The sequence below is a fragment of the Pipistrellus hanaki genome, assembly GCF_964339955.1.
Source record: "Pipistrellus hanaki genome assembly, chromosome: 16".
Lineage (NCBI taxonomy): Eukaryota > Metazoa > Chordata > Mammalia > Chiroptera > Vespertilionidae > Pipistrellus > Pipistrellus hanaki.
The window spans coordinates 46,622,860-46,648,028 of NC_140518.1; the positions used below are offsets into that span (position 1 = coordinate 46,622,860).

At 66.1% G+C, this 25,169-nt stretch overlaps 2 protein-coding genes across 2 annotated transcripts in view; one reads left to right on the forward strand and one right to left on the reverse strand.

The window, feature by feature from the left end:
• Positions 1-25,169, forward strand: part of SHMT1 (serine hydroxymethyltransferase 1) — a 1,020,383-nt gene that overhangs the window by 165,648 nt on the left and 829,566 nt on the right. The window lies entirely within an intron of this gene.
• Positions 1-25,169, reverse strand: part of MYO15A (myosin XVA) — a gene marked incomplete at its 5' end in the record, with an annotated part of 52,418 nt that overhangs the window by 12,341 nt on the left and 14,908 nt on the right. The window contains 48 exons of the mRNA XM_084862367.1: positions 143-237; positions 1,263-1,393; positions 2,603-2,685; positions 2,850-2,923; positions 3,124-3,196; positions 3,390-3,462; positions 3,645-3,760; positions 4,224-4,402; positions 5,174-5,248; positions 5,372-5,483; positions 6,014-6,155; positions 6,757-6,875; positions 7,341-7,456; positions 7,687-7,762; positions 8,171-8,230; positions 8,406-8,527; positions 9,514-9,586; positions 9,721-9,826; positions 10,052-10,181; positions 10,263-10,443; positions 10,572-10,649; positions 10,723-10,790; positions 10,982-11,096; positions 11,552-11,646; positions 11,739-11,899; positions 12,159-12,350; positions 12,545-12,617; positions 12,885-13,066; positions 14,295-14,530; positions 15,598-15,693; positions 16,168-16,298; positions 16,378-16,459; positions 16,557-16,610; positions 17,261-17,345; positions 17,798-17,973; positions 18,263-18,380; positions 18,704-18,828; positions 18,939-18,984; positions 19,066-19,214; positions 19,769-19,846; positions 20,493-20,618; positions 21,128-21,259; positions 21,655-21,750; positions 22,329-22,452; positions 22,547-22,605; positions 23,130-23,243; positions 24,330-24,491; positions 24,969-25,082. Coding sequence (XP_084718493.1) covers positions 143-237; positions 1,263-1,393; positions 2,603-2,685; positions 2,850-2,923; positions 3,124-3,196; positions 3,390-3,462; positions 3,645-3,760; positions 4,224-4,402; positions 5,174-5,248; positions 5,372-5,483; positions 6,014-6,155; positions 6,757-6,875; positions 7,341-7,456; positions 7,687-7,762; positions 8,171-8,230; positions 8,406-8,527; positions 9,514-9,586; positions 9,721-9,826; positions 10,052-10,181; positions 10,263-10,443; positions 10,572-10,649; positions 10,723-10,790; positions 10,982-11,096; positions 11,552-11,646; positions 11,739-11,899; positions 12,159-12,350; positions 12,545-12,617; positions 12,885-13,066; positions 14,295-14,530; positions 15,598-15,693; positions 16,168-16,298; positions 16,378-16,459; positions 16,557-16,610; positions 17,261-17,345; positions 17,798-17,973; positions 18,263-18,380; positions 18,704-18,828; positions 18,939-18,984; positions 19,066-19,214; positions 19,769-19,846; positions 20,493-20,618; positions 21,128-21,259; positions 21,655-21,750; positions 22,329-22,452; positions 22,547-22,605; positions 23,130-23,243; positions 24,330-24,491; positions 24,969-25,082 — 5,403 coding nt within the window. The remainder of the gene's footprint in view (positions 1-142; positions 238-1,262; positions 1,394-2,602; positions 2,686-2,849; positions 2,924-3,123; positions 3,197-3,389; positions 3,463-3,644; positions 3,761-4,223; positions 4,403-5,173; positions 5,249-5,371; positions 5,484-6,013; positions 6,156-6,756; positions 6,876-7,340; positions 7,457-7,686; positions 7,763-8,170; positions 8,231-8,405; positions 8,528-9,513; positions 9,587-9,720; positions 9,827-10,051; positions 10,182-10,262; positions 10,444-10,571; positions 10,650-10,722; positions 10,791-10,981; positions 11,097-11,551; positions 11,647-11,738; positions 11,900-12,158; positions 12,351-12,544; positions 12,618-12,884; positions 13,067-14,294; positions 14,531-15,597; positions 15,694-16,167; positions 16,299-16,377; positions 16,460-16,556; positions 16,611-17,260; positions 17,346-17,797; positions 17,974-18,262; positions 18,381-18,703; positions 18,829-18,938; positions 18,985-19,065; positions 19,215-19,768; positions 19,847-20,492; positions 20,619-21,127; positions 21,260-21,654; positions 21,751-22,328; positions 22,453-22,546; positions 22,606-23,129; positions 23,244-24,329; positions 24,492-24,968; positions 25,083-25,169) is intronic.

Sequence of the window (25,169 nt, forward strand, 5' to 3'; positions counted from 1 at the left end):
AGGAGGGTGAGGAGACAGGGCAGGCTGGGTGGTGGGATCTGGGCCGGCCGTCGGCCCCGCCACGGGAGTCCCTGTGCCGGGCCGGAAGGCCTCTGAGCTCAGCAGGCCTCTGTGCTCGCCCTGACCCCACCCCCGCGCTCACCAACAGGGCCCGGAGCTCCATGCTGCTGGGCAGCTCCAGGCGGCCGCCGCAGCGCAGGGTTTTCTGCAGGTTCTGCTCACAGGCCTTGGCGATTCCTGCAGAGACAGAGCCAAGGCCTTGCCCAGGTCGGCAGTGAGAGGCAGGCTCCTCTGGCCGCCAGCCGCCAGCCCACGGGGTTCTCTGCACAGCTGGCGGGACGAGCTTTTACTCTCAGTCCAGAGCGGGGCAGTGATTTGCCCAAAGTCAAAGGCTGGAGTGCAAGTGCCTCATTCAAACCCACACCCCGTAGGCTCAGGCTTTTTGTTAAGTCCACAGTCCCCTTGGCTACCCTATGAGCCCTGGAAACAGCTGTCACCTTGAGCTGCTGGCGGGGGCTTGTCCCTGAGAGGCTGTGTGACTATGGGGATGCAGCTTGCCCTGCCCGGCAGGAGGGCCTGCTTCTGTGTCTCTGACTAGGCAGTGCCGCTCCCTGCGGGGGAGGGCGAGCCCAGGAACCGCTCGGAGCCCTGGAGCTGGGCCTCCACCTCAGGCCCGGGAGCATGCGCCAAGCAAAGCCGAGGAGGACTCGGAGGCGGGGAGGGAGGTCCCCCATGTTTCACTGCTGCTGTGGTGACCGCAGGGCCCTGGCTCTTTCTTAGGGGGACCAGGGAGTTGCTATGGAAACAAGGCTGGAAATGAGGTTAAAGAGTGACCCCTTTCCTCTACGCTCCAAGGGGGAAGGCCAAGCCCCTGCCCCAGCTTTGGGACCACCCCTGCCTGGACCCGCTCAAGACCCTGTTGGTTCCCAAAGACCCAAGGAGCAGAGCCTGCCCAGCAGCCAGGCCTTGCACCCCTCTCCCCTCCCCCATGCCACTCTGCCCACCTCCAGGCTTGGCTCCTGCCACTCAGGGCAGAGAACACCCCCAGAGCCACTCCTCCTCTGGGAAGCCCATCGCATCCCCTCTGACAGGCCTCCCTCCCCTGACCAGACAGCCAGCGCCTCCACAGCCCCGGGAGGGAGGAGTCAGCGAGCATGGCCGGCACCATGCAGGGCCCGGCTCTCTGGATCCCCCTCTTGCTGGCTGCCTGGCCGGGGCCCTGACAGACCCTCGGCCCTGGGCCCCCTCACTGTGCCCCTCACCCTGGAAGGGCAGGCCTGGGCTCTGGCTCACGTCCTGGAGGAAGCGGACGAGGGGTGGCCGGAGGACCTCAGAGCAGCTGTGATAGGCGGTCAGGATGTACAGCAGCCTCCAGCCCCGCAGGCAGCTGTCCCTGTGGGGCACGTGCATAGGACCACGTCAAGGGCCACGGCAGGTCTGCCAGGCCCGAGTCTCCGGGCGGGGCTGGGGGGCCCCGTTCCCAGGCAGCTCTGGTCGGGGTGTGCTTCCTGCCTGGGAGGGCGGGGTGGTGGCCCCAGCGCCAGGCAGGAGGAAGTTCTGCTTGGAGGCAGGGAGGGAAGGGCCCGAGGCCCGGGCATGCACCAGGGAACACTTTCCCTGGGGAGGCTCTCCGAGAGGCTTCCGGGCAAAGGTCCATGAGGGGGAGCCGGGGTGGGGGGTTGGGGGGGCTGTGGGAAGGCAGTGGCAGGGGAGGCCTGGTGGGCAGGGACAGGAGCATGAGCTGAATGGCTCTAAAATTCCCAGGAAGTTGGGAGGGAGGGGGAAGCGGGGAGACAGGGACAGGACAGAGAGCCAGTGGCAATGAGAGCAGCACACGCTTGGGCACTCGCCGTGTGCTGCTCCCTGCGGGAGGGTTTCGTCTGCGGGGCCTTAGTGCCTGGGGAGCTTCCCTGGCCCTCCCCACCCTCACTGGGCGCGTGCTGGGCCAGGCCGGAGAGCCAGGTCTGGCCAGGTTAGAGCCCAGTCCCCCCCCCCCCCCCCGCCCCCCCCCCCGTGCGGTGACGGCTTTAGGGACAGGAATGTGACCAGGCAGAGCCCGTCGCAGCTCTACACCCCCAGCCGCCGTGTTCGGTTGGGGATAAACGTGTGTGACTGTCAGGCCAGTGAGACTGGCTGGGCTTTGCTGCAGAGAGCGGTCCGAGCTGCTTCCTCTGGGGTTGCTGAGCGGGCCATGCCTTTCCAGAGCGGCCACCGTGCAAACGGAGGGGTGGTGCTGGGGACGACATCACCCCAGGAAGCCGCCAGGACAAGCCTGCTTCCCGGCGACGCCCGGAGCTAGCCAGGCCCGAACTCCTTCCGGGCAGCTGGGCGCTCTTGCTTAAACCAGCTTGAACTGAGTTTCGGGCACCTGCCACCACGCCTGGACTCACACATGATTGCTACCGTTCACAGGGAGGGCATGGAGGCGCCGAGAGCAGGTCTCAGACCGCGCAATTCCAGACCCGCACGCTTTGTCTACTGGGGGGGAGGGGGGCGGGGGGCAGGACTGGCAGCAGGAGGGGGCTGTGCTCCTGGAGGGACAGGGACGGGGACAGGAACGGGAACGGGGACAGGGACGGGGGGGGGGGGGGGGGGCACGCACTGCTCGCTGCTGGCGCGGTCTGTGAGCTGCTTCACCACCTGGCAGTAGCACTCGTCCCTCAGGGCCTCCTGCTCGGTGCACAGCTGCGGGCAGCACAGAACAGAGCGGGCGTGAGACAGGCTCGTGTCCCTCTCCCCACCTCCCCTCCTCGGGCCACGCTAGAAGCTGCCCACCCCAAAGTCCTGCAACTCTGGTTGCCAAGGGGAAACTGAGTCACAGGACGGGGGAGAGCGACCGGCGAACTGACCTTCAGGAGGGTGCAGAGCACATCCCGCTCGCGCTGGCCCTTCAGCGGGGCGTCCCCCATGAACCGCATCACAGCTGCAGGGAACACCCCGCTCAGCCGGACCCAGGCTGCCCGCCCTCGGGGACCCGGGCCTCCGAGAGGCTGTGGCGGGGCAGCCAGGGCGTCTCTTTCTTAGGGGAGCCCCCTGTCTGACCGGGCAGGGAGGTCTGAGGAGCAGAGGGGTGATGAGCAGGGGCCGGTGGTGCCGCCCCCCAGGGTCAGGCCCACCCCACACCTAGGAACATGTCGGCGGCCATCTTGCCGAGGTCGGCGTCGCTGAACTCGATGAGGGATTCCTGGAGCGGGCTCTGTCAGGGAGGAGGAGCGTCAGGACGGGGGCGAACAGAGGGGCCACGTGGATGTCCGGTCTCAGACACGCAAAGGGAGCCGGGGACACTGGGAGAGGCTCGCAGGCCCCAGGGGCCACTCTGAGGACAGGCTGTTTCCTCCTAGGCCTGCACCGCCATTTTACAGTTGGGGGAACTGAGGCTGGGCTGGCACCTTGGTGAAGCGGAGCATGTCCTCCAAGGTTCTGGACTCCCGGCCCTCCTTGGATTTGAGCCTGAGGCCGTCCCTGGGGCAGGAGCAGAGGGGAGACCATGTCTCGGCCTGCGGTTCCCTCCACAGGCTCCCACCGCGGGTGCAGGGGCCTCACGCCGGAGGGCTCTCCCCGCACAGGGGCCGGCCTTGCCCTCGGACGCTGACGAAGCCCCGGAGGAACCCCGCAGGTGGGGACGGGGCGGGGTCACCACTCACTGGGGTCTCCTCTGAGGGTCTCGGAAATACTTCTGGGCGAACGCCAGCATCGTGCGCGGTGGGGGAGCCAGGCCATCCTCCCCAGGACCCGCCGGGCCGGTCCTGAGGGGGGAACCCTGCAGGGGCAGGAGCAGGAGGGCCTGTCCAACCTCCCCCACCCGACCCCATCACACCTGACTCAACTCAACCCCCGGTGAATGCCCCCAACTCCCCCTCGACCAGGCCTCTGCCACCACGTGCCCAGGGGCCATCCCCTGACCCACTTGGCCGTGCCCACGGCTGGAATCTCCAGGTGCCTGGTTGAGCTGGCCTGGCCCTTACAATTGCCTCTACCCCACTCACCTCTCACTACCACCACCCCCATGCGCGACCCTGCCCCCCAGGGCCCCGTCCTGCCACCTGGCCTGGCCACAGTCCCGCTGACCCACCCTTCTCTACCCGTCTGGCCACATCCCCAACATCGCTGTCCCCTGCCACAGCCCCTCCCCCGCCGCCCCCAGGACTGGCCACCACCGCAGGCCGGCCTCGTCCCCACCCCTCCAGTCCGATGACCCCTGCGGCCCGGCCCACCGGCCTCACCTCTCTCCTGCGGCCCACCTCCCAGGCGGCGGCCGTGGCGCCCACGGCGGCGGCCACGGCGGCGGCGCGGCCCCGGCTGGGCTCCGTGGGCAGCTGCAGGAAGTCGGGGGCGGCCACGGGCTGCACCAGCTCGGAGGGGAAGCGCCCCACGCGCCCGTGGATGGTGCCGAGCCTCCAGCCTGGGGGGTGGGGAGGGTGTGAGGGGAGCAGGGCTCCCCTCGGGGACTGAGGGCTCAGGCACCCCCTGGAGCTCCCGTGGAGGGCCGGCTTGGGAAGGGAGGCAGAGGGGTCCCCCCCACACGGAGACGCCGACGCCCACAGACTCTTCTGCCAGGTTAGCGGGCAGAGGGCTGGGCGGGGCCTGGGAGGCCTGGGTCACCGGGGGCCTGGGTCACCGGGGGCCTGGGTCACTGGGTCACCGGGGGGCCTGGGTCACCAGGGGCCTGGTTACTGGGTCACTGGGAGGCCTGAGTTACTGGGGGGCCTGGTTACTGGGTCACCGGGAGCCTGGGTCACCGGGGGCCTGGTTACTGGGTCACCGGGAGCCTGGGTCACCAGGGGCCTGGGTCACCGGGGGGCCTGGGTCACCGGGGGCCTGGGTCGCCGGGGGCCTGGGTCACCGGGGGCCTGGGTCACCGGGGGCCTGGGTCGCCGGGGGCCTGGGTTACTGGGGGGCCTGAGTCACTGAGTCCCCGGGGGGCCTGGGTCACTGGGTCACTGGGAGGCCTGGGTCACCGGGGGCCTGGGTCACTGGGTCGCCAGGGGCCTGGGTCGCTGGGGGCCTGGGTCACCGGGGGGCCTGGGTCACCGGGGGGCCTGGGTCACTGGGTCACCGGGGGGCCTGGGTCGCTCGGGCCTGAGGACCCTCCTGCTGGCGGTGCGATGCAGGGAGGGGAGCTGGGTGGCTCTGGGGTTGGAGTATGGAAGCGAGCAGGGGAACCCGGACCCACCGAAGTCAGGGCCTCTCCGCTGCAGCTCCTCCAGGTACACCACTTTCTTGCGGACGACACAGCCGGCGCTGTAGCCTGTGGCCGGGCAAACGTCAGCCACTGCCAGGGAGACCCCGCGCCTGGACTCCTGCCAGTGCCCCCTTCCCTCCCACCCCCAAGGCGCCCGGACTCCCTCCAGTGCCCCCCCCAGGCACCGACCCAGGCGGGGCGGCTCGGGCGGCTGCAGGTGGATGATGTCGCCCTTGTGGAAGGCCAGCAGCGCCGGGTCCTCGGGCAGGAAGTTCCTCACGGCCACCACGTAGTCCGAGTCCTGGAGGCCAGGCGGGTGAGGCCCAGCCCTTCCCGCCCGGAGGCAGGGCCACCCCCCTCACCCATCCCAGGCGTCCCCCCACTCCCTCAGAGAGCTTTCCTAAGTGAGAGGGGACGGGCACGGAAGAAGGTTGAGGGCAGGAGGCCCGGCCTGAAGGCGGCAGATGGTGCTGGGCACAGGGACACACCGCCCGCGCCTGCCGCAGCGTCCCACTGTGGCCCAAGGCGTGGCGGCCCGGGGCGTGGCCTGTGTGTGGCGGGCGCCATGGGGGCGCTGCCGCTGCCGGGGCCGGGGCCGGGGGCACGTCGCCCGGAGTGAGGAGCACAGCCTGGAGCTCAGGGAGGCGCTGCTGAGCAGCGGGCAGGGGCGAAGGGCAATCCAGCGCGAGGTGGAGCCGCCACGGCCCGAAGGCCAGAGGTCACACTGGGTCACTGGCCACCACACGCCCCGCTTCCCAGGCGGGTGGCTTGGGGGGGCTGCCCTGGGGCTCAGCTCTGGGGGCTCCAGGGGCTTCGGGGGAGGGCCCTGACCTTCTTCAGCTCCAGGATGAAGTCGTCCACCAGGGTTTTGACCTGCCGAGCGCGGGCTGAGAAGAGGATGACCTTCTCGCTGGCCAGGTTGAACTCCAGCATGTTCCGGGAGGGGATGGTCACAAACAGGATGTCCGCAAAGCTGGGACAGGAGCCACGTGAGGGAGGGCGTGTGGCCAGAGGGACGCCAGTGCCACCAGCCCCGCGGCCCACAGCCCCACAGCCCCATCCCTCCCACTCTGCCCTTCCACTCTGCCCTCCCTCCTGTCCTCCTCCCTCCCTCCCTCCCTCTTCCTTCCCTTCTTCCTGCCTTCCTTCCTTCTGGCCCCTCTTGGTCCAGCCTCCGCATAGACTGAATGATCGCCATCTTTCAAGGCGAGGCTGTGGATGCTGCTGGTGGGCCAGCCCCTCCCCGCCTGAGCTGTGCGGACCGCCCGGGGCAGGGAGGAGAGGGCGCGGCTGGCCTCTTACTGGCCCTCCCCACTCCCAGGCATGTAGCTGGGACCACAGTGAGCTCCGTGGCAGGGCTGGGTGTGGTCTGGGGCTGGATGGCGGGTTCCCAGCTCATCTGCTTCTAGCTGTGCTTGAGCCAAGCACCTCGCTGTGCCCAGGTCCCGTCTGCACGGGCTGGAGTTGAGGGCGGGCACCGTGCTGGTGCTCCGTGAGCGGCTGGGGAGAGCCGGTGCGGAAGGCGGAGGCCTGTCCGAGCCCGTGCCCAGCGAGCCCGTCCCCGCCGCCCGCACCTGTACGTGCGCAGGACACGCAGCCGCCCGCCGGCCTCCCGGCTGCCCCTGGCCATCTGCAGGAGCTTGATGCCCGTGTGGGCCACAGCGAGGATCTGCACGCCCGTGCCCACGCTGCCCTGTGGGGACAAGGCCCGTCAGCTTCGCCCTGAGCCCGGGCGGGGCAGGGCGGGGAGGGCTGGCACAGGGCTGGGGGCGGGGCGGGCTGGCACAGGGCTGGGGGCGGGGTGGGCTGGTAGGGCTGGGGGGCGGGGCGGGCTGGCAGGGCTGGGGGAGGGCTGGCAGGGCTGGGGGTGGGGCGGGCTGGCAGGGCTGGGGGGTGGGCTGGCAGGGCTGGGGGGTGGGCTGGTAGGGCTGGGGGGCGGGGTGGGCTGGCAGGGCTGGGGGGCAGGCTGGCAGGGCTGGGGCGGGGCGGGCTGGCAGGGCTGGGGGGTGGGCTGGCAGGGCTGGGGGGCGGGGTGGGCTGGCACAGGGCTGGGGGCGGGGCGGGCTGGCACAGGGCTGGGGGCGGGGCGGGCTGGCACAGGGCTGGGGGTGGGGCGGGCTGGCAGGGCTGGGGGCGGGCGGGCTGGCAGGGCTCGCACCGTGGCCGGGAAGAGGCGCGAGAAGTAGACCTCCCAGCTGTCGCGTGCGGTGTTGACCACGGCCCGCTTCACGCTCTCCGTCACCAGGGGCCTCTGCGTGTCCAGCTGGTTCTGGGCTGAGGGGGCAGGTGGGTCAGGACCCTCCCCCACCCCTGCAGGCCCCGCTGCAGGGAGGGAGACCCCAGCTCTCAGTGCCGACTGGGAAGCCAGGATGCCAGGCCGGCAGACGCGGCAGATGGCCCAGGCCCCCAGCCGGTCAGGCAGAGCTGACTTGAGACTGGTCGCCTGGCCACGGGAGAGCCCAGAGCTGAGCCAGGAGGGGTGCCGGGAGGTGAGGGGGAGGTACCAAACAGGGCCTTCATCTTGAGCCTCTCGTCCTCGGAGATCCGCAGGCAGGCCTCGGACAGCGTGTCATGCAGGATCTGCGGGAAGGAGCTGAGCTGGGTGCAGGCGGCCCGAGGGACTTCCCCGCTGGGACCCGGGCTGGGCTGTTCTAGGCCGAGCGGGGGTTCCCTGTGTGCAGCCGGGGGTCCTCTGGGTGAGTCAGATCTCACCCCAGACACTCTCCTCTCGCCTTCCCGCCAAGTCAGGCCACCCCTCCCGCCTTGGTGTCCTCATCTTACAATGTGTCTGTCCAGCTGAGACAAACCACGAGCCCGGTTAGATGGGCCTGTGACCCTGACCGTGGGAATAGGGTGCAGTAGGACAGCCGCCCAGCCACACATGGTAAAGGAGACTCTAGCAGAGTGCAGAAGCAGAGTCTGCAGACAGCTAGTCCACGTGCCACTGCCCTGCTGTGTCACCGAGGCAGAAAGGACGAGAGGCTTCACCTGTCGGAACAGGAGGTCCAGCTGCACGGGGTGGCTGTAGCTGTCCTTCGGGTAAAACACCTGTGGGGGGGCTCCCGTGAGGACCGCCACGGCCCCTCACTCTGCCCCACACCTGCACCCGCCCCAGAGGCAGCCCCGCTCCAGAGCAGCGGCAGGTGCCTGCTCAGCTCCCCCTGGCCTGGTTCTCAATCCGGGTGCCCTCTGCCCCAGCCAGCCCCTCCCCTGCTCCCGGCACCTCTTTGCGCAGGAAGATCTGCCAGGGGGGGTCCTGGTAGCCATAGAAACTGGGGTTGGGGAGGCGGTGCAGCTGTGTCTGCACTGGGTCCTCGGCGGGCTCCAGCGACCTTGAGGGCAGTGCTGGGGGCACAGCGATCCGGTGTGAGGGGAGGCAGGGCTGTGGCATCCCACACCCTTGGCCACAGTCACACCTGGTCACAGGCATGCAGAGCACTGCCACAGCCCAGCCCGCCCTCCGGCACATGCTAGGAAACAGGCACCTAGCGTGTGTGGCCTGTGCCGGAGCTGAGGGTGTCCCGCAGGAGAGGCAAAGCACTTGACTTTAGGGTCTCCTGGCAAATGTGGGCGAGACAGAGGATTTGAAATGACAGAGCCCTCAGTCTGGGAGCTACGGGTGGAGTTAAACTGGTGGTTCAGAGAGGGGCTGAGCCCTTCGGTGCAGGGGGGCTGGCACTGAGGAGGTGACACAGAGGCCGCGGTGAGAAGAAGGGGCAGCAGGCGAAGCGCTTTTGGGAACGAGCACTCAGGCAGGAGTGGCGAGGGCAAGGACAAGGCAGGAGCGGGCCTCCGGGAGCACCGAGGGACAGAGGGCCCGGGCCGGCCGGAGGAGGCCAGGCGGGGAGGGGCAGAGCTCAGGCCTGGGAGGACATGGAGTTCCTCCCAGGAGCCACGGGGCGGCTGCCAGGAGCTCGGTGTGAGTGGATTTATATCTCGTAAGGTCACTGTGGCCACCTGAGGCAAACGATGTAGAGTTAGGGCTCCAATTGTGATGCCAGAAGGCCTGGACTTCGATCCCTGGTCTAACACCTTTAAGCTGTGTGATCTTGGCAAGTTGTGTGACCTCTCTGTGCCTGTGCCTCTGTTTCCCCATCTGTGACACTGTAGGTACAAGTGGCACTGTGTCTGGGGTGTAGTGAAGACTGAAGAAGGCCCCAGTGGGCCTGGCTTGAAATCAGTGTTAAGTGCTGACCTAACTGTACAAATGTCCACACAGCAGGTCCACATGGGCCACGGACATGCAGACACACCTGTGCTCACACAGACTCACTTCACACGTGGACACCTCCCTCTTGGCCCCCCTCCCTCCCTCTCTCCTGGCCCCTCACCTGGCGCGGGTCGCATGGATGGCCTTGGCGCGCTGGTCACCGGCTTCACCAGGGCCACGGCCTCCCTGGGCACCTGCCCCCAGAGAGAGAGCTCAGGGCGCAGCGGCGGGGAGCGGCAGCGGCCGTGCCTGTTAGGGCAGCTGGTTTCTGAGGCTCCTGGAGGCCCCTGCTTCCCAGTCTGCCTGGGCACGGCCAGACGACCCTCACCTGCGTGCCAGGTGCTGCCGCCGCGTGGCTCATCTGCCCTTTCAGGATCATCAGGGCTTCCTCGTGGGGGTCTGGCCGCTTGGCGAACACCCTCCCGCAGTCCTTCCTGTGGGGGGTGGGCACTGAGTTCCTCTCCCTTTCCATCACCAGCCCCTGGAGTAAGGACCCTCTTCCTCCCCCCCCCCCACCCTCCCACCCCCGTCCCAGAGGGGGTCTCCCAGCCGCCCTCTGTGGGGGAGGGGCCGTGGGAGCATCTGCATAAACAGACCCCCTCACGTTGGGGGCCCAGGCCGGGGAGGAGGCGGCGGCCTGAGGCTGGGGCAGAGCTGACCTGAGGGCCTTGGGCTGCCCCTGCGGCGGCTGCTGGTACTGCCGGACGATGTTCCTGATCTGCTGCGTGGGCTGCGGGAAGTGCTCCGAGTTGAGCGTGGAGTAGCGGACCAGCTCGGGGCCCGGCAGAGCTGTGGCGGGGGGCAGAGTGAGACACGCCTCCCGTCCATCCTGGGCGGCCGCCCCCAAGCCCAGCAGGGCAGGACACTCACTGGTTTCTGGAGAAGACCTGTCCTGAGGTAGAATGGGGGCAGCCACGGGCTTGGTGGGGGGCCTGGGGGCCTTGGCCGGGAGGGTGGGGGTCGAGGGCTTCGGGGCGGAGCGCAGGAGCACGGGCTTGGCCGGGGGTCCGGTGCCCACGAGCTTTGGCCGTGTCTCGGGGGCTGGGAGCTTCTGCAGAGAGCATTTGTGAGGTGAGCGTCCTGGGACACCCAGCCCGCTCTCTGGGACCCGTGCTGGCCCAGGACGGTGTGGGGTCCAGGCTCAGCGAGGTGCAAGGATGCCCTGGCAGGCAGGCTCACCTCCGGGGGGAAGGGCCTTGGGGCGGGACTCAGGGGCTGCTGCTGGAGGGCCATGGCCTGCAAGGTCATCTCTCTGGCCTGAGGAGAGGTGGGGTGTAACCAGGCAGGCCCGCTCCGGACACCCCCACCCCCACAGGCCCCTCGCACGCACCAGCAGCACGGCCTGCTTGTGGATGAAAGCTTGCTGCAGAGCCAAGGTGGAGGCGTCCAGGACTGGGACTTCGGGGAGCCGGGCAGCGGGCACAGATCCCAAGGCGCGGAGGTGAGGGAAGAGGGAATTTCCTGCCACCCCCCCCCCTTGCCTCCCTCCCCCTCCCATGGCCGCCTCCGTGTTAGCACAGAGGGAGCCCGGAGAACCAGCGGCCCCGGCCTTGCCCAGCCCTAGAACCAACCTTGGGGCAAGTACTGACTTGGCTTTGGCTCTGGGGGTCTCTCGGGGGTGTCTTCGGTGCCGCTGCCGCCGCCGCCCCCAGGCTGGCCTCCGCCTTTCATGCGATAGGCAATGGCCGTCGGCTTCTCCAGGTCCTGGGGGCAGCGGGAGGCTCGGGTGGCCGCCTCGGTGCTGGCCTCTCGCGGTCCCCAGGCAACGGGCACCGGACACCAGCCTCCTCCTCCATCCCAGGCCTCCCGCTGGCCAAGCACTGTGTGCGCCAGCCTCTGCCCTCACGCACTCCTCAGCCCTCCCACCACCTGGCAAGCTCCTGGTGACCCCTTTCACGGAGGAGCAAAATGAGGCTCAGAGGGGTGTGCCCTGCTCAGCGCTCCACACCATGCCCTGAGGGCTCCTGGGAGTTCTGAGCGAGCAAGGTGCCAGAGGGGGCCGGATCCCACAGGACACGGGAGTCTGAGCCTCTCTCCAGCGTGTCTCTAGCCAAGAGGACACCTCCTCCTCTGCCGGGTCCCCATGGCCCGGGCTGGCCCGTGGATGTGTGTGACTGGGCATGAGCAGGCCGTGCCTGCGGACCCCCCAGCCGTCCTACCGCATCCCCGCAGGACAGCACGGGGTCGAAGAGGCTGTCCAGGTAGCAGTCCAGGCCCTTGTGGGACACAGCAGGCTCTCCAGGGCTGTCCAGGCCTGGCAGGGGGCACACGTCACCTTCTCTTCTGCTGATGCCCCCCCACAGCCCCAGGCCCCCCCCACCAGAGACCGCGGTCCTGCTGGTTGACCTGGGTGGGCTGTTGTACCTCTCTGGGCCTCAGTCTCCCCATCTGTACTGTCCTCATTGTGGCTGCAGTACCCATTGGAGTCCGCCATGTGGGGCATGTGCCCCTGTGGTTGAGGCTTTGTGGGCATGTCCTCATCTGAGTCCCAGCTGTTCCCAAACACCCTGTGGGTGAGGGGAACATGGAACATCTGACCCCCAGAGAGACCCAAGGCCTCCCAGACCACCCCACCCCTACCCCCACCCCTACCCAATCTCCTCTGCACAGGGCTCCGGAATTGAAAGCCTGACTCTTTAAAGGTGGGGCCCTTTGGTCAGCCCCACCTCCCTTAGTCCAGACTCAGTCTCTCTCTGCAGCCAGAGGGGCCGTCTTGGCTGTGAGAGGCCGCCAGTGGGGGGGGGAGGGCAGCAACCAGCCACCTACGCTCTCGGGCCTCCTCGGCCGGCCACGGGCCCTTCTGCACCCACAATGAAGTAGGACTTCTGTCGTGGGAAGTCCCTGAGCAGCTCGAGGTCCGACACCAGGTCCAGCACGTAGTCGTGGCCAGCCAGCTCTGCCCACTGGGCCCCGTGCTTCATGGCCACCGTCCAGCCCCGCCAGCCGTCCGCCAGCCCCCTGGGTAGCACATGAGGGACGTGAAGGAGGGACGAGGCCAGGAGTACCACGTGGGGAGACTCTGGGATAGGAGCAGACCCCAAGCATGCCCAGAGGGGACCTGGGGCTTTGGAGAGTCCGGCCTCCTGCCCCTCCCCCTCCCCCCTTCTTCCCGGGTGCATGGTGAGGGCGCTGGGCGGGCGTGAGGAGCCCACCTGTGCCGCAGGATGTCTCCAGCCAGCTCCTCCCCCGTGCTCCAGGAGTGTACCGGGCAGGAGAACTGGTCGCCTGGACGGGAGCAGGCGCCAGTCAGCCTGGGAGGTGGCAGCTGGCCGCTCGGCTGCTTCCTGCCTCCTTCCTCCAGCCTCTCCCTCCTGCCCAGGTCCTGGTCTGTTCTTTTCTGCCCGGCCCCTCTCCCACATTCCAGATCCCCCCACAGGCACACCGAGACCTCCTTCCAGGGCCACGCCCAGCACCCCCTTTCCGCACCCCCCAGCTTCTCCCGGCCCGGGGCAGAGGCCTGAGGAGCGAGGCCGTGGGCGGAGGGCGGCTCACCGTTGAAGCAGCCCACATCCAAAGCCATGCTGGCCTTCTCCCGCGCTGCCGTCCACTCGAGCTGGGTCGGGGGGAAGGTGCGGGCAGCCCCGGGGCCCTGCTGCTGGGCCCGGCCCATGGCCTGCATGAGGCGGTGCTGGCACACGGCCTGGAAGCCGCTCCGCCCGTAGTCAGACACAAACCTGGCAGGTGGATTGGAGCGGGCTGAGCGGAGCGGAAGCTGCCCGGGTCAGGGAGGGTTCCGCAGCCTCTAAGGGAGGCCCCGGCTGGCCCAGAGCTTTAGGGTGAGAAGGAAAAGGCCCAGAGCCCCCAGGCTCGGCTACAGAAGAAGGGGACCAGGCTAGCCCCCACGTATTCCCAACCAGCAGAGTTACGCGGCCAAAGAGGACAGCCCACCTGAGCTCGTCAGAGCGAGTGTCACTGACGGGTGGGTCTGCAGCTCTGCGGGCAGGAAAGAGGGGGCTCCCCCACTGGCACCCCCCAGCTGCACCGCCCTGAGCCTGCTGCCAGGTTCAACCATCCTGAGACGGCTGTGGCGTTTCAACCTGGCACAGGACCCCTGAGCTGGCCCCTGCCGGAGGCAGGCATCCCGCATTTCTGGCTGCTCCACTCCCAGCCGCGAGGGCCTGGCCAGGAGCCGCGGGGGCGCGGGTCCACAGCGGCCACAAGAGGGAACCTGGAGCTGTGCCCACGGGAAGCCCTGGCCAGGCAGCGGCCTGTCCCATCACTACAGGTCCATACGCTGACTAGTGGGCTGCCCACCCTGCACGTGGCCCTGCCCCTCTGCACACTCTGAGCTTACAGCCCCCAGAAGGCAGTCCGGGTGCCACCCCTAGTTTATAGGTAAGGGAAGAGGTTCAGAGAGGAGCCTGTGTGTCCGGGGTCCTACAGCAGGTGATGTCACAGCTACAGGGGACGGCACCCAGGGTCTTGCCCCCATCCTGACCCCCGGGGTGACGGGGACCCTCCTCCGCTGGAGGCTGACGAGGCCTGTCCTCACACAGCACTCACCCAGCTCTGTCCTAGGCATCCCACGTGACCCTCTCAGCGCCTAGGAAGTCGCATTCCTACCACCCTCGCTTTACGCTGAAGAGACGGAGCTCAGGAGGGTGCAGTGACTTGCCCAGTCACACAGCTCTGATACGGCTGGGGTGGGACCTGACACAGACTGTCAGAGGCTGTGCTTCTAACCACTCACTCCACCCAAGGATGTGAGAAGTCAGGGCCTCCATCCCAAATGCCCGCACCCTGGTTTCCACCCGCTGTGCCCTGCAAGTCTCTTATCCAACCTCACTGGACCCCGACCCTTCACAGAAGCCCAGCTTCCCCGCACAAATCCTCACTCCCGCCGGACCTCTAACACTGCACCCCGGCCCCAGGCCGGTCCCTGTCCAGCCAGGTGCCACTCACTTGAGCAGGTACTTGTTGAGGCGTGAGGAAGGTGCAAAGCCACTGAGGCAGGCAGCCAGCAAGAGCCAGCCCCGCTCGGCATTGTGGGTCCTGGTGTTGCGCCACACCTGGTTGGCCAGCTGTGCCAGGATCTCGTCCCGGAGCTCGGGCACTGCCAGCCCTTTCTGCACAATGTAGTTCCCGAAGATGTGCTCCTGGGCGCCGTGCAGGTGGGGGTCGCCCATGAAACGCAGGACCTGCGCACAGACACTGCCCTGGCTCGGAGCCTGCCCTGCCGGGTCCCCACCCCCATGCATCCCTCTCACGTCCTTCCCGAGCTCCTGTCTACATAAAGTCCTCATCCTATGTAATAAGAGAAGAGCATGCTAATTATCTGTTATGTCCTGAGGCGGAACGGTCTACCACATAACGACCGGATCAGATCCGCAGGAGAGGGGGCAGTGAACTACTAGCGGGCGTCGGAGAGCTACAGGAGGGGGCAGGGCACCAAGCTATGGGTTGGGGGGAGCTACAGGAGGGCGGCGGTGATCTACTGGTGCACGGATTCGTGTGCAAGGCTACTAGTCACAATATAACTGTATCCTACACCAAATGACCAGGCAGTACCCTCCAGCCATGGGGAAAAGCCAGGATCCAACATCCATGCTGGCTTTCTCTCCTGCCCGTGAACCTTCTGTAGCTCCCATACAGTCCCACCTGCCCAGCACCCCAGGCCCCAACTCCATTCAGACTCCAGGGGCCCTATATCCAACCGCATGCCTCCAAGGAAGCGTACTCCTTGGCTCCATCGGCATTGGGATAAAACCTGAGCTCCATCCCTCTCTTGCCTTTGCTCTCTGGAGCCTCTGTCCTAACCACATGGATTTCCACTTCTCTCTGTGCCTCCTCCACAGCTGGGAGAGTCTGACTCCTCTCGGACTCTGGCTCAAATGCCCCTCCTCCCGCAAGCTCTCAGCCGTGTCCAGGGCTGGAGTAGGGCCCCTCTGGCCTTGCCAGCCTCCACGCTCACTGTGCACGCTGGTAGCCACCAGCCAGATGTGCCGTGCCTCCTCTTTCAGACTAGGGAGCCCTTGAGGAGAGAGCCCGACCTGTTCTCGTCCCTGGGAACGGCCTTGTTGCCAGGAAGACAGCCGGGAGAGGAAAAGCCCCAGCCGCAGCTCCCCATGCAGGGTGGCCAGACCCCTGACAGAAACTCTCCTCCAGGAAGGGCTCGGGGCTTCGGCCAGGGGGTGGGTCAGGAGGATGGGCGCCCAGAGCCTGCCCTCAAGCAGGAGCTCACCAAGGTGCCCAGCCAGACTCGTACCAGCTTGAAGATGCTCACGGCTTCCACGTGGTGCTCTGCTGGCAGCCCAGTGAGGGGCATCCTCAGGGGCACGGTCAGCATCCCGAAGGCAGGCTCCTGGGGGCACAGGCAGACACACGGGCACAGAGCCAGCACTGACGGCACATCTGGATCCATTGCTCTGTGCCAGGTGAGAGCACAAACGCCCAGAAGGCAAGAGCCCCTGTCCCCAGTGTGCAGATGGGGAAACTGAGGCCTGGAGCGGGCAGACACCAGCCCTCAGCAGGTCGGTGGTAGAGTCAGCCTGAGCCCACCTGGGCCCTCTCTGTGGGATAACAAGCCAGGGCTCCACTGCCGGTTACATTTCTGACATCTTCCCAGCCTGGCTGCCAAACGGCCGCTTCCCAAGCCCCTGGGGACCCCTGCTACCCAGGCCCCCGTGGGCCCCAGGCTGCTCCCGACCCAGCAGCTGTAGGGAGAGCTCGCACCCACCTCAGGCCAAGGGCAGAAGCCGCGCTGGGCTGAGGTCAGCATCAGTTCTAACTGATCTGTGCCCACTGGCCGCGCTGCTGGGCCCATGCCAGCCCTCACCTTGAAGTGGCACCGGACAAACTTGGCCATGGGGTAGTTGTTGATATCCAGGGGCAGCGTGACGCGGGGCTCAGCCTGGAGCCGGGGAGTCCGGACAGGCGCCACCCGGGGCGTCTGCGCTGGCCGGAGGCCTGTGGCAGGAAGAAGGCTGAGGTGCTGGCTCCCCTGCCCGCCCGTGCCCACTCCCACCGCACGGCCGCACCGGTGTACCTGCCGCCGCTCGCAGGAGCCCAGCCAGCTCTGCCGGCACCTCCAGGTGCCCCACGGCCACCACCTCCCGCTTGCTCAGCTCCTGGAGGGACAGCGTGGTGAGGGAGGGCCTGCCACACCCCCACCTGCCGCCCGCCCTCCCCTCCTGGCCCCTGCTGCCACCCAGACCCCTCACACACCTCCTGCTCCCGCAGCCGCACCTCCTCCACCCGGAGCCTCCGCTCTGCCCTCAGCTGCAGGAGAGCAGGTGGTCAGGGCGGGGAATGGTGGGCAGAGGCCCTGGCGGGCCGAGCCGGCTCACGCAGGGCGGCCAGCAAGGGAAGCAAGGGGTGAGCTGCCTGATTTCTGGAGGCGACTCCACCTCACAGATGGAGGGAGCAGAGGGGTGGCCAGAGACAGAGGAGGGCGAGGGAGAAAGAGCAGGAGAGAGACAGGCAGCGGGCAGAGGAGGAGCCCTGGGAGAGAAAGACGCCTGTCCCGCAGGCCGTCAGGAGCAGCATGAGCCTGTGGTTCCCGGTGTGACACGTGTCTGCTGCTGGTGTACGGACAACAGGCCCAGACTGGCATCTGGTATGAGCAGACCGCATTCAGTGCTGGTCCGGGTGCCAAGTTCTAATCGGACCCGGTTACTGACCCGGGGAGCCTGGCACCAGGACACCCTTCATGTTGAATATTCATTCCACCCTTTCTGCAGCCTCGGGGGGAGACGGGGGGCCAGGCCGGAGAGGGGCTGAGGTCACACAGCTAGTGAGGGGCAGAGCGGGGATTCGAACCCAAGACAGTCTCCTCCTGGGAGCTAAGTGCCTCCTCCCCAGCTCTGCCACTCCCTGGACTCAGCCGGGACAGGCCTGGCTCCGGGGGGAGTGCAAGGGGAAGGCCGCACCTTGAGGCGGTGCCGGTGGCTCACGTATGTGTTCACTAAGGACCGGAACTTCACCAGACTCCTCCTCATCTGCTGATACCGCTGCCTGCGGGAGGGAGGAGGGACGTGTCTGGGGGGTGGGGCGGGGGGTCATGGATAACCGGGGCAGTGAACCTGTGCCAGCCTGGCCTTGGTGCCACACCTCCTCTGGGCCCTTTGGCAGTAAGGAAAGGAGCTCCATGGGGGCAAGAACGTGGCTAAGATCACGAGCCCGGAGCCAACCACTGGGACCCCACAGATCCCACTGGGTTGCAATCCCAGGGTCCCCGAGATGCAGGTGGGGTCCTCCTTGGCTGGATGGTTCCCACCACCAGTGACAAGGGAGGGGGTGGGACGGGAGGGCATCCACAAGCAGAAGCACAGAGAATGCGATCATTCTTCCAGCAGAGGCTCCCTCTCGGCTCGCATTCCTCCAGGAACAGGGAGCTCACCACCTAAGTTCAGCCTCTCCCAAGCCTCGCCCAGGGCCCCGGGCGGTCCTGCCCGAGGTGGCTGCACCTGGCCAGGAAGCCCCGGGCCCGGCTCTGCAGCAGGACGATCTTGCGGCGCAGGGAGCGGAAGCGGCGCCGGATGAAGAAGCCGCGCAGGCAGCGCTGCAGGGTGAGGGCCGCCAGGTTGCGGACGTGCTCCCGCATGCTCTCCAAGAGCTGGTGGAGGTGCTCCTTGAGAAAGAGCTGGCAGAGGAGGCAGTGCTGAGGCCGGGAGGGCCAGGGACTGGACTCAGGACCCGCCCTCTCCCTAAGTCTATGGAGACAGCAGCCAGGGCTGCCGAGGGCTGGGTGTGGAGCGACGGAAGCAGGGTGAGGGCATTAGGCGGTGGGATGGCCTGGGCAGGGTCTGGAGGGGGGTTGCATTCTGTTCACCAAGCTCCCTGGGCTGCCTTTGGGACAGGTCTGAGCCCACAGGCTCGGTTCTGAGGCCCCTGAGCCCGAGCCGTCGGCACTGAGTGTGGGTGGGACTCACCTTGCTGACGCCGACACGGTACATGTTTGGCATGACTGTGCACAGGCGGCTCAGCACCGACACACACATGTCCCCGCTGGCTGGCAGGTTGTGCTCCAGGGCCACCAGACAGCGGTACCTGCGGGGCCAAATGCAGCCTGGGCCGCGGGGCTGCTGCCGGCTGCCCTCGAGGCTGCAGTCACCACCCTCTTCTCCTCAGAAGGCACCCCTCCCCGCTTCTCGTGCCAGGAAACGGTGGACCCCTTACTGCCATCTGCTGGAAGCTGGTCATAATCACTATTAAAACGGTTTCTCTTTGGAATCAACACAATAAAACTGTGAAAAATGGCAAAACAATATCTCTGCCAGACACCAGCGGGCACGGGGTGGTCCGTGCCCAGCCCGGCAGCTGTGCGTGGCAAGCCTGCCTGCGGGCCCGTGGCGCAGGCGGGGTCTGACTACCTGTCGATGAAGGCCTGGAACGGCAGCCGCACCGGGAAGCCCTCCTTGCGGATGCGCACGGTCTCCAGCACCCCCGAGTAGCGCAGCTGGGCCATCACCACGTCCGCCTCAAAGAGGCCCGGCTCCTGCGGGGGGACCCGCGTGGGCAAAGGCGCTGGCCACGCGGCAGCGGCATGGCGGCCGGCGGCCGCGGGCGTGGGGAGCGGGCTCTCCCGAGGCCTCGGCGGTCACGCACCTTCTTGTGATTGGGCTTCAGGCAGCGCACGAACAAGGGGTTACACCTGCCAGGGCGGGAGGCGGGTGAGGCCTGAGAGGAAAGGGCTTCCCTGGGCTGCCGAGGCAGTCCCGCCCGCCTCACCCACCTCTCCATCTTCTCAATCAGGTCCAGGAGCGACTGCTGGAACTTGGCGGCCACGGTGTGGGCCTTGTGGAGGCGGGTGACGGAGCTGCTCTTGCCCAGGCGCTGAGGGGCAGCCTGGGGGGCGTGGCTGGAGAAGAGGCGTGCCACCACCTGGGCAGGCATGGGCAGCAGCCAGGGCAGCCGTCAAAGCAGGAGAGGCAGAGCGAGGAGCCGAGAGACAGACAAGGAGAGAGATGGGGGGAGAGAGAAAGCGAGGGAACAAAAGGAGCCGAGTCTCCAGACCAAGAAGCACAGAAAACTACCCCAAGGCACCGCCCTGGGTCCGCGGACTCCCTTTTCTTCGGTCTGGGGGACAGGGGCACTAAGGGGGCATGGTCACCAACCCTAGGATGACCTCAGGAGGAGGTGCCATTTGACAGACGAGGAAATGAGTCCCAGACGGGGAGGTGGCAGAGAACACGGACAGGAGAGCCAAGCAGATGGAGGTGGGCGGGCGGGCTGACCAGGATGAGCAGGGAGAGACCCAGGGAGCCAGGGCCTAGCCCTCTAGGGCGGGGCCAGGAAGGGAGAAAGTACAGACCGGGGGCAAGCCTGCGGGTGGGGTCAGGGTTGGGATGGAGCTGGGGACCCCCCTTTCTCGGAGGAGCATGCCTGGCTGTGGGCTGTGCTCTGGGCCGACCAGGGCGGGGAGGGGGCCTGCTCACCCGCGTCCGGCTCCGAACGAAGAGGTCCAGCACGTCCTGCCGCACCTGGTCGTGGTTCTTGTCCAGGAACTTGTGCACCTGGGGGGGGGGGGCGGGGCTGGGGCTGGAGCCTTCCCATGCAGCCCGGTGCATCCGTCTGCCTGCTGCTGTCCTGCTTCCTCCCTGAGCCCTTGGGGGACCCGGCCCTGCACCTCCAGGCCACTGTCCCCGTCTGTCTTAGGAGGGACCGGACCCCTCCCCCCGGTGGTCCCCAGATTTTCTCCTATCCCCCCCACCCTCCCACTCCCAGGACTGGCCCCTGGAAAGACTAGCCCCGGTCTTGGCCCCACCCTCAGTGGAGGACACTGTTCTGTGTGCGTCCTGCAGGTGAGGAAAGAGCGGCCCGGATGGGGACAGAAGCTCAGGATCTTGGCCCAGACAAAGCCAGGGCAGGAATGTGCCTGAGACAACAGCGATGAGACTTCCCCCGGTGACACTGCTGCTGCTAACAGCCCCTCTTTATTAAGCCCACCCTCGCCCTGGACTCCTCACACCGTGAGACGGACACCGTTATCATCCCCCTTTCCAGGTGAGGACACGAGGCTCTGAGCGGCGAAGGGCCTGGCCCAGGGTCATACAGCCGAGGGTCAGCAGCGCCGGAGCGGGAACCGGGTGGAGTGTCTGGAGCCCATGCTGTGCCTCCGACCTCAGGCGCGGGCGCTGGGCCTGCGGGCTGCGGCCTCACCTGGTAGGTGACTTTGCCCGCGTAGTGCCTGATGGTGAACTCGGGCAGCGGCATCTTGGGTTTGGAGTACAGCGGGTTGGCGCCGTGGTGGTAGTGGCACTTCTGCAGAAACGTGTGGTCTGTGGCCTGCGGGAGGCGGGGTTCGGTGGGTGGGCAGGGGCCGGGGCACCCTGTTCCTGGCCTAGGGGCAGATTCTCCAGCCCCGGCTGATGCCCGGTGATCACGGGGGAGGAGGAACAGGTCACAGCTTCCCCTGCTGCCCACTGCCCTGGCGGGAGCCTGAGGGGGCCCCTCAGACAGTGTGTCTGGTCAGCTCCCAGCCGCCTCCCCTCCGGCCCAGCTGACTCTGCACTCTCTTGTCCACTGCCCAGAACACCATCCCACCCCTGTGTTCTCCAGTCAGTGTGTGAGGCCCAGCCACAAGGCCACCCCCTCCAGGAAGCCCTCTCTGACTCCCATGGCTGGTGCAGCCCCTCAGGACACCTGCACCCCCACCCAGGCTGTGCTGGCAGGCTGGGTGTCCTGAGCCCCGGCCCGGGCCAGAGCAGAGAGGAAGGTGGGCCTCAGGCCTGAGGAGGACCCGGGGCTCAGAGACGGGAGCCGCCTGAGCAGCCTCAGCGCCCGCCCGGGCTCACCTGGGGGAAGCAGCACTGGTCGTCGAGGATGCGCAGGATGCCGTAGGGCTTCAGGGAGATGAGGTTGATGCAGGGCTGGTTGTCGGCGAAGGCGACCTCCCGCCAGCCGATCTGCTCGCGGAGGTACTCCTCCTGCAGTCAGCCTGGGCTCAGTGCCCACTCCGCCCAGCCCCCTCCACCCCCGCCCCCACCGTCCCCAGGAGGAGCTGCCTGAGGCGGCCTCGCCCGGGCACCTCTGCCCGCACACCTCCTAGCGCGGGGGCTCATTTCCTAGCAGGGCCACACGAGCCGCCACGGCCTGTCCTCCCTCCACCAGGACAGCTCTACGGAGAAAGGACCCCCAGCAGGCTCGGCCCTGGGCTCATCCCCCACACCTGCCCCTCAGAACACAGGCCTCACGTGCTGCCCAGCTTCCCGCCTTCCCTCCCTGGGCCTCCGACCACCTCCCATCTGCCCTAACGACCCCGAGGCCCTCCTGGCCCCGAGGCCCCGGGCCGAGGACGGAGGGGCATCCGCCACCCGCTCACCTGCTCCTCCTGGAAGACGATCTTGTTGAAAAGGTACTGAAGGTTCTCGTTCGCGTAGTTGATGCACAGCTGCTCGAAGCTGTTGAAGCTCAGGTCCTGTGAGGCAGGGATGAGGGCCTCAGCCATCTGTCCCTCCCAGGGCCCTGCCCCCCGCCCCCTGGCCCCCAGCTCAGGCGCAGGGCCCTCCCCGCCATCCACGGTCACTGCTTCGGGAAGCAGGAGCCTGACCACAGGCCCTGCTCAGCACCCGCTGTGGCTCCGCTATGCACAGGCGGAGGGAAGCCTGGCAGGCCGGGCCCAGGGAGGCAGCTTAGGCCGTGGCTAAAGGCCCAGGCCCTGCACCCTAGCCCGTGTGGCCCTTCTAGGAAGTCCTCTCTGGCCCCTGCCAGGCTAAGATTTTCTTCAGCTCCACCAGTGCCAGGCTGCCTATTACGGCTCTGACCACATGGTTTGTCCATTTCTGCCCCCCACGCCCACCCAGTGCCCAGGTCTGGTCCTTTCCGGGCCTCTTGTGTTGCCCGCTCAGAGCTGGCACCGGAGGCCTCCGGGCGGGCCTGAGGGTGAGGGAGGGACATGGGAGAAGACCAGGGAGATGTTAATAAGGGAGGGGCCTGTGCTCCAGGCCGAGAGCTGAGACATGAAGCTGAATGCCCCCACCCGCTCAGGAGCCCCACCTCGAAGCCATAGATGTCCAAGATGGCGATGGACAGTGCCTCCTGCGGCGGGGAGACCAGCGCGTTGACCCTGGTGATGAGCCACCCGAACAGCAGCGCATACAAGACCTTGGCGATGGCATCCCTGGAGCAGAGTCGGTGATAGGGGTGGGCACGGGGGTGGGCACAGGGGTGGGGCTAGCCATCGGGAGGCTCAGGGAGGGAGGGCGCAGCCTCACCTGGCATCCACGGCACTCTCCACAGTCAGGGGGGTGAAGATCTTCTCTCGGATGGTCTCCTAGGGAGGAACATGGCCCTGAGCGACAGCAGGCTGGCCACCACCTCCAGGAAGTCCTCCGAGGATTGGGGGTTGGGTGGGGAATGGAAATGGAGTGACTGGTCTTAGGTCGACAGTAGGCCGGGGTTGAACATATGGCCCTCGTCCGCCCTCCTGCCTGGCTGTGCTGGTCAGGGTGGGGCTACTGGCCCAGTGGGAGAGGCAGGGGCATGAGCAAACAGGACGCAGCAAGACGGGCCTTGGGAGGGGAAGGAGGGCCAGGGCTGGGAGGCCACGGAGGCACTGGCTCAGCTGGGGGTCAGGATCAGCTCCCCGGAGGTGGACAGCTGTGCTGGGGCTCAGCATTCCGGGCAAAGGCCTGGGCACCGAACGCCTGGGTCTGAGGTTAACCCCTCCGGGCCTGACTCAGAAGGTGGATGGACAGGGAGGAGAGGGAAGGGGGAGAGGGCCCTCAGGGTGAGGCACACAGCAGTGGTGGCAGGCGCTGGCCAGAGGCTTTGACAGACCCCCAGGCCCGGACTCACGGTCACTTTGAAGGTGATGGCCTTCTGCAGCCCCTCAGGGGAGATCTGCAGCAGCTCGGCCACGGCCTGGATCTCCCGGGCGCTCACCACCGAGGCCACCTCCTGCGCGTCTGTCTGCAAAATACCACCCGACTGTGCTTTGCGCTGAGGAAGTACATTTAAAGTTCATATAAAAAACATAAACAAACTGGAAGAACCAGGAAAATTCTGAAATGGGAGTGCAGGGGGATCTTGGAGATGGTTGAACGTATTTCAAAGTTACAATAATTGAAACAAATAGACATATAGTACGTAAGCAGATTAATGAAGCACAATAGGAAGTCTGGAATTAGGCATAAGTACACATAGGAAGTTAGTATATGACAAGTATATACTTCTCAAGTGGTGGAGTTACTATAAGTAACTGCCAGCGGAAAAAAGAAGTTGGGTCCCTGCCGCATACCTTACCAAGATAAATTCCTGATGGACCAAAGATTCACACGTTAAAACAAGCCATGAGAGCCATACGAGATCTTGAAAAAAGTATTGGCGAAACTGTTATAATGTAAGAGACAGGTCTCTTTAAAAATGCTTAGAAAACTCTAAAATTTATACAAGATTGATTAAATTCCTGGAAATAATTTTTAAAATCTGAAAGGCCAAAGCAAACAACAACCATGACAAACAAAACAAAAAAACCAACACCAAGATACCTGTAAATGAAGTCAAAATGTACATGATAAACCAGAAGACATATTTACAATTCACATCAAAGACAAATTCACATCAAAGACAAAGGGCTTATTTCCTTCACATAGGGAAAGAGCTCTCCTACATCAATAATAAAAGGATGGTCTGGCTGGTGTGGCTCAGTGGTTGAACATTGACCTATGAACCAGGAGGTCACTGTTTGATTCCTGGTCAGGGCACATGCCCGGCTTGTGGCTTGATCCCCAGTAGGGGGCGTGCAGGAGGCAGCCAATCAATGATTCTCATCATTGATGTTTCTATCTCTCCCTCCCTCTTCCTCCCTCTGAAGTCAATAAAAATCTATTTAAAAAAATAATAATAAAAAGACGAACAACCTCAAAGTGGAGGGAAAAGAGCGACTGAGCTATGTTGGTGCAGCCCGAGAGCCAGACACAGAGCACTGCTCCGGAGAGACGCCTGTGCCCACGGGAGCCGGGCCCGGGAGCCGGCCGTGGCGCTGCGATCCCTCACCTCGTACTTCTCGAAGTAGACATTGCCCAGGTGCAGGATGGAGGCCAGGATGCGGAAGATGCTGTCCTGGTCCTCCCCGCTGAAGCCCAGCACCTCCATGGCGGCCAGCAGCCGGCGGAAGTCGTCCGCGTCACTCTTCCCTGCGATCTCGCAGTTCCCGCCCTGGGTGAGGGCAGGCCGGGGTCAGGCAGGCACCCAGGAGGCGCCGGGAGCCCGGACATCCCTGCTCCGGCTGCGCCTGCAGCACGGCCAGGCCGTCACTCAGCACCTCCGTTCCCACGGCCGGAGTCTGAGCAGGCACCGTGCTGAGTGCTTTGCACACATTTCCTTCCTTAAATCCTCACCACGTCCCTGGCAGTGATACTATGCAATCCCGTTTTACAGATGAGGAAACTGAGGCACTGGAGGGGAAGTATAGTAGCTCCAGGCTACTTATTTCTGTTGTGGTTTCCAGAACAACGGAGAATCCTGTAGGCCTCCTGGGCCCTGTCCACCTGCCACAACAAGGCACTCACATCCAAGCGTGCCCCCCCAGCCCTCCATCCTCTTTGCTGGACACCGGCTTGGCTCTTCCGGCCCCTCGGGCTGCGGGTGCTCACCTGGTTCAGGTAGTGCTCACCTGGTTCAGGTAGTGCTCACCTGGTTCAGGTAGTAGTAGGTCTCCGCCTCCTGCAGGCTGAAGGCCTGCCGCAGCGGGGCGGGCAGCCCCGCCAGCAGCTCGTAGAAGATGTGGTAGTTCCTCTCGTTTTTGGCCTGCAGAGCGGGTGCGTGAGTGCCGAGAGGGAGCCGCCCCCGAGGCGGCCCACACACACACAGGCCCAGGTGCTCCCACAAATACAC